The following is a 6690-nucleotide window of genomic DNA, read 5'->3' on the forward strand; positions in this document are numbered from 1 at the left end:
GTGGGTGGGCCCCCCCCCGACACGGGGAAAAGTAGGTCTGCGAAGCGGGGACACCGGGACAAGCAGACAGAGCTCTAGAGGTTCGCCCACGGCCTTCAGCAAGTGCTGCTGCTCGCTGTCGCTGCAGGAGCTGTTTGTCACCACTGAGGTGCTGCCTTCCTGTCACACCAGCGCTGGGGACTGGGGCTGCACTTGTGGCGTTGCTAGCGAGCGAGTGGGGTCAGGTATCTCGAAACAAACCCCAGATCGAAGTCGGGGAGGAGGGTTGCTATCACCTACCTGTGTCTGTTCTGTGCATGCAGAAATCAGATCAGTTGTCTGCAAGAAGAAAGGTGGGTGCTGTGTCACTAGGCTTCCCTGTAAGGATACAGCTCAGCCTGGGGGAGCACCAGCCCCCAAAACAGCCCCCCTCCTGCCTCTGAGGACAGCCCAGCTGAGCCCCAGTGTAAAACAGCTGGTGTTGGGCCTTTGCCCTGGACCTTCGTGCTAGACCCAGCGTCTGGCCGAGCTGTCCGCTCCGCCACGCTGCGGGCAGCCCGGCACACGGGTGCGTGCCTGTGCGGCTGCCTCGGGCCTAGCAGCCTTCGCCCTAGGGACACTTGGGTAGTCAGAAGTGGGACTGCCCCTTGGAAGAGCCCCAAGCCCTGGCTTCTCCCTTCTCCTGTGACACTCATTCCTCGTGTTTTCCCCCATTAGATAGCCCCAGCCTAGAGCCTGCCGGTCCTGGAGAGAGCTGCAGGGCTGAGCAGAGCCTCAAGGTCACCCGACCCAGGCTGGGCAGGTCAGAAATACATCTTCCCCTTAAAAGTGCTGGTAGGGCCAGTCACCGCGCCTGGCACCAGCATCTTAGATGGGAGATGGTGGAGCAACAAGCACCAGTTTGTCCATCCCTCCCTCTCTCCATCCAGCCATCGCAGCGCCACCCCCTCCCTGTAAAGCTTCACCCCTTCACGCAGACAAGTGCTTTATCCATAGAGTCATTTTATTTCCAGTTCTGCTTTAGGTTAAACAGGCCTTTATATATAAAAATAATGTATACAAATTAGCAATTAATGTTTTACATTTCTGGCTTAAAGGCCAGAAGTCCCACGTTCGTTTCCCTTCCCCCCCCCCGAGCTTGTGTGCGATAGGGCTCTTAGCATCTCAGGTGCAGCAGGAAGCAGTGGCTGCTCTGGCTCCCAGCGAGGACTTACCCTGCTCTAAAGCTGGGGCGAGCGCGAACGTACACGGCGGCCGCGCGTGCTCGCAGCGGGGCGAGCGGGGCCCTTGGCCGAAGTGAACGCGTGAAGGGGTTAATTGCGACAGCGCGTGGTTCGGGTTTACTGATGGGCAGCAGGGCAGGGGAGGAACCCAGGCCAGTGCGTTATTTGGAGGTTTGTGCAGCTCTCTGGCCTCTCCTGCACGGTTCCAGCAGTGACCCCGCAGCGCCCGGGGCTGGTGGTGTTTGCTGCAAGGGCTGAGGCTGAGCACCGTCTGCGTGCGGCACCCTGCCGTGGCTGGCTACCGGGGAGGAGGGCTGATGGTCGCTCTCGTCTCCAGGAGGCTCCAGCCCCGCCAGTGGAGGCGGATGCCGGGGATGCAGGAGGACAGAGCTAGGTACCACCTCACAGAGACTTGAGACAGCGTATCCTTGACCTGCTGCCGATGGTTGTAGGTACTCCCCTGCGACAAGGAGCAGACTCACCGCAGCTGTAGGACCCTGGTGAGATCGTCGATATAGGTGCTCCAGTCCCTGCTCCCGCAGCACAGAGAGATTTTAAGGAAGACATATAAAATTGCTGTAAAATAGCACCCCTGCCAGCTCCTGGGGCTCGGGAAGTGCCCAGGGTGGGATCTTTGCAGCAGGCTCCTCGCTGGAGAGGAGACGCAGCCCATGCTTGCTCTGCTCTGCAGCGGAGGAGGACACGGGTCTCCAAGGGCTCTGTGAGGATGAGGGAGATGTGCAGGGACCGCTGTGTCCCTGGCTTACAGCCCCCCTCCCCCCCTGCCGTGGGAAATCAAAGGCACCAGCAAGCTGAAGAGTGGGGCACGCCAGCGCACGGGGCTGACCCTGAGACAGGCGTGCGATGGAGCAGCTCTGGGAAAGGGATGGCACAGCCCCGCTTTTCCTTCCTGGATAAGTTGAGGCCTGTTCTATGCTTCCTCCTCCCTGCCCATCCCCAGGAGGGTCCCCCATCCCTGCCAGCCTGGAGGAGAGGAGCTCAGAGGCAACGCTAAGCAAGCACCGGGGGATCCCTGCACCAGACCCAAGGGCATGCGGGGTGGGAGCGGCTGGAGCAGCCAGGAGTGGGCACTGTCCCTCTGCCCCGCGTCGTCCCGGGCCGGCAGGTTGACATCCTGAGGTCCCATCTGCGTAAAAAAACGGTCTGGGCGTCGGCAGTGACAGTGCGGGTCCCAGCGAGATGTCCGGCGTCACCTGCAGGCTCTGCCCCGCAGCCCGCTTCTTGGCGCTGCCGCGGCCCTTGTCCCCGCGCCGGTAAGGGTTGTTCCGCAGGTCTGCACAGGGAGAAAGCGCAGAGGCTGGCTGAGCACCACCTGCCTGCCCCAGCGAAGGGTCACCCAGTCCCCCTCCACCGCCCAGGAGTCACCCCATCCGCGTAGGAGGATGCTCGGGAGAAGCCCGACCCGCTGCACGCAGGGACAGAGCAGCAACTGCGACAACCAGCCTGGGGAACCCCATTCCCCAGCTCTCTCAGTGCCCCGCGCCGTACCGGGGGCTGGGGCTGATGCCGTGGTGCTCCTGGGGTTGGCTTTCAGCATGGGCAGCGTCTGGCCAATCTGCCACGTAGCCAGAGGTGAGGATGGACGAGAAACGCAGGAGGGTGGCAAAGCCTGGCAACCCCTGCCGGCGCCATGCCCTCGCCCCGAGCCCGGCTGCCCCACGTTACCTACAGCGGACCCTCCTCGCTGAAGCTCACGTCGCAGAAGAGCCGGGACGAGCGCTTGCCCGTCCGGGCCGTGAAAGGAACAGTTTTCAGAGCTGAGCAGAGCGATCCAGAGACAGCGAGGAGGAGGAGGAGGAGGAGGAAGAAGAAGAAGCAGAAGAGGAGGAAGAGCTATGAGACAGGGCAGAGGGCACTCGGCAGCTTTGCTGTGTGGCACGGGAAGGTGCTACAGGTAGGTTTGGGCCCCACGATGGGGCTCGGTGGCCCTCTGGCTCCAGGCTGTGGCCACCCCCCTCACCGAGGGTCTCCCCGCTGGCACCAAGTGCCGCAGGGGTGGACGCCCAGCTGCTCACCTGAAATAATATCCTCGATGGCCCCGTCTTTTCCTTCGTAGATGAGCGGCTCCTTCACCATCTGCTTCTTCTTCAGCTCGGCGATCATGTCCATCTGCTGCCGCTTGGCTTTCTGGATGGGCAACTGCGGTTGGGGACAGCGTGGGGTGAAGAGTGTGGCCTCCCAGAGGAGCGGGGGGGTGCCCTCATTTTTGGCCCCCCACCCGGCTCTGTCTCACCAGAACCTGTTGCCCTTCCCCACCACGCAGCCCACTCGGGGCTGGACCAGCTGCCCCACCAGGACAGGGACACAGGGGGCACCTTCACCTGGGGCTGATCCTCGCTGCCAGGGGAACCGGATTCCGCCTCTTTGGCCACGGCCTCTTGTTTCTTCCACAGCTCGATGTCCTGCTCCGCTTTCTTGGGAGAGGCGCAGGTAGATGTGCTGAGCTGGGGGTGTCCTGGCACGGGACCACAGCCCCCTCTTCTTCCCTTGTCAGCCCCCAGCTCGCCCCAACGCAGCCATCTCCAACCTCCCCAGAGGGCAGCACTGAGTCCTGGGGTCTCTCACAAGCCCCCAGTCTCACATGTGGCTTTTGCTGATTACCCCAAAGTGGGGTCAGACCCCTACGTCCCCTCACTACCCCCAGAAACAGGGCAGGGCATCCCTCCTACCTTGTAGGCTCTGATGAAGCGCATGAACATGGGGAAGAAGGTGGTGGGGGGACTGGTCTTGGGGTTCTCCCCGAAGTACTCCACAGCTGACTCGTAGGCCTCCTGCGGGCAGAGACATCACCCACCGCCCCATCACCCACCACCTCCTCCTCTCCCACCTCGCCATCCCCTTCCATATCCCCCCCAGCTCCCAGCTCTCCTGGTAGAGCCACAGGTCAACCAGGACCCTCTCCCATGGGGCAGAGGTGTGAGCAGAGGGTGCCCCAGGCACCTCCTGCCCCACGGCCCCGCACTACCCCCAGCACTCACCTTGGCGGTTTTGCTGTCAGCCTGCAGCTTCTCCATCACCTCTGAGTTGACCTTGAGGAAGTCCTTGAGCACTGGACTGTCATCCTGCCGCATGAATTCCTTGCGGGTCAGCTCCATCCCCTGCTGCAAGCTCCGCACGTCCTGCAGCACGCTGTCCAGGGAGACTGCGGAGAGGGCGAGCAGCGCCGGAGTCAGGGCAGGCTCAGAGAGCCACCGTGATGGGGCTGCAGCCTGCCGTGACCCCCCCCGCCCGGTGCCCATGGACGCTACCTGTGCCCGCCTTGTCGAGGAAGTGCAGCTCGGTGTGGAAGCCGGTCAGCTCAGGGTACTTCTCCGTGATCACCCGCACGAGGTAATGCAGCAGCGTTTGCTTGCGGTCCGTCGACTTCATCTCCAGGAGCTGGGAGAGAGCGGCATCAACCCCGACCCTCATCCCACCACCCCACCTCACCCCTGCTCAGGGCAGGCTCTGGTGAGCCTCCATCACCAGGGCTGGTTCTGGATCCCTCCACCCCCAGGGCTGGTTCCCATCTTCCTCTGCCCCCACGGCTATTCCCTACATCCCTCCATATATGTTCCCTGCCTCCTTCCAACCCCACAGCTACTGCTCCATCCCTCTAGCTCCTCCCCATGCCTCTCCAACCCTATAGATGTTCTCTTCATCCCTTCATTCCCACAGCTGATTCCTGTGTCCCCCCCATCCCCATGGCTTGTCCCTGCATCCCTGTAGCTGCTCCCTATGCCTCTCCAAAGCCTTCATCCCTGGGATTGTCCAAGGCCAGGCTGGATGAGGCTTGGAGCAACCTGGTCTAGTGGAAGGTGTCCCTGCCCAGGGCAGGGGGGTTGGAACTGGATGATCTTTAATGTCCCTTCCAACCCAAACCATTCCATGATTCTCTGATTCTACAGAGGCTCCCTGCATCCTTCCATCCCCACAGCAGGTTCCCAGGTCCCTCCATCCCCGAGGCTGGTCCCCAGATGGTGGCAGTGTCCCCCTGCACCGGCACACTGGGCAGCCCCACGCCAACCTTACCGCATCGAGGCTCTGCAGACGGAAGCCGTAGGCTGCCCCGCGCTTGCTGCTGTTCATGTAGTTCCCGAAGGCCAGGACGATCTGCGGAGACACAACGGCTCAGGGACACAAGCTGGCACAGATGGAGCACCCTGGCTGCACACAGCGTCCACGCGCACCCTGGCAGCACCCTGCGTGCGCCCATCCCAGCCCCACGTCCCCCCATCAGGGTCACCACAGCCCAAACCCCTCACCTCGAGGATGTTGCGCAGTTTGCTGGAGGACTTGAGGGACATGGAGGCGGCGATGATGGCATTGAGTTGCTGGCGTGGGAGGAGAAGTATGAGTCCCTGCAAGATGCCACCCCCTCGCACGTCACCCATGGCCACCCCATGTCCCCCAACACCCACCGGCATGAGCAGTTGGGCCGTGTCATTGAAGTTGCCCAGGAAGATCATGACATTCATGCGCTCGGCCAGGCGTGGGATCTTGCTGAAGCGGATCATGAACTGGTCCTCATCCGAGAGCTCCTCCAGTGGCTGCTGATCCCGCTCAAACTTCCCAATGAGTGTCCGCTCGTACTCAGTGGGCAGGAAGCGCAGCAGCAGCTCCAGAAAGTCGAGGCTCAGGGCTTGTTGGTCATACCTGCAGGTGGCGGAAATCCCTGGCGCATTCAGACCCAGCAGCAGGTCCCTCAACCCACCCCATCACCCACGGCTGATCCCAATTTTCCTCCAACCCCACAGCCGGTCCCTGCATCCCTCCATCTCTCTGAATCTGGTACCCGCGTCCCACCGTCCTCACAGCCGGTGCCATCACCCCTCCAACCCCAGCACACCCTACCCCACCCTTCGGCCCAGCTGGGCTCACACCTGACCTTCTCCCAACCTTCTCCCACCAAGGAGGGGACACTCACGTCTCGATGGCCGTGCAGATGTCCTGGATGCTGCGGCCGCCCTTGCGGAGGGTGATGGCCAGGTTCTTGGCTCGGTTGGACTCCATGAGGGTGACCTTGTTGGGAGCCTTCTGCGTGGCCTTCACCTTGAGGGCACTGATGTCCAAGCCAGGGCCCTGTGCCTTGGTCTTGAACTGCTCCTCAAAGTCACTCATGTCCAGCTCCTGTGGGGAGACAGGGCTGAGGGCACGGTGGGGAGGTGACACAGGACATTTGGGGATGAGGATGGGGCCAGAGGACTGGGACAAGGGTGAGAGAGGTGAGAGGAGGAAGATGGAGTAAGGTCATGTTGAGGGGACATGGATGAGGCAAGGGGACAAGGGGAGGACACGGGGAGGGGGAGGAGGTAAAGAAGAGGTGAGGGGACCAGAGGATGAAGATGAGCAAGAAGACATGGACAGGATGTGAGGATGAGGATGGAGCAAGGGCACAAGGACAGGTCGAGGGGACAAGGAGTGACAGGACACGCATGGCAGATGCCATGTTGTCCCTCTCCATGGTGCTGAGGAGCTGCTACGACCT

At 62.0% G+C, this 6690-nt stretch overlaps 1 protein-coding gene across 1 annotated transcript in view; it reads right to left on the reverse strand.

Moving 5' to 3' along the window:
- Positions 1 to 1500: 1500 nt before the first annotated feature.
- FMNL1 (formin-like 1) overlaps positions 1501 to 6690 on the reverse strand; it is a 5891-nt gene continuing 701 nt past the window's right edge. The window contains exons 2-12 of the mRNA XM_010156302.1: positions 6130 to 6332; positions 5624 to 5858; positions 5468 to 5536; positions 5235 to 5315; positions 4472 to 4601; positions 4202 to 4365; positions 3893 to 3994; positions 3539 to 3637; positions 3239 to 3362; positions 2390 to 2496; positions 1501 to 1662 (exon numbers count right to left, since the gene is read on the reverse strand). Of these exons, the coding sequence (XP_010154604.1) occupies positions 1501 to 1662; positions 2390 to 2496; positions 3239 to 3362; positions 3539 to 3637; positions 3893 to 3994; positions 4202 to 4365; positions 4472 to 4601; positions 5235 to 5315; positions 5468 to 5536; positions 5624 to 5858; positions 6130 to 6332 (1476 nt within the window). The remainder of the gene's footprint in view (positions 1663 to 2389; positions 2497 to 3238; positions 3363 to 3538; positions 3638 to 3892; positions 3995 to 4201; positions 4366 to 4471; positions 4602 to 5234; positions 5316 to 5467; positions 5537 to 5623; positions 5859 to 6129; positions 6333 to 6690) is intronic.

Source organism: Eurypyga helias, unplaced genomic scaffold (genome assembly GCF_000690775.1).
Source record: "Eurypyga helias isolate BGI_N326 unplaced genomic scaffold, ASM69077v1 scaffold30097, whole genome shotgun sequence".
Lineage (NCBI taxonomy): Eukaryota > Metazoa > Chordata > Aves > Eurypygiformes > Eurypygidae > Eurypyga > Eurypyga helias.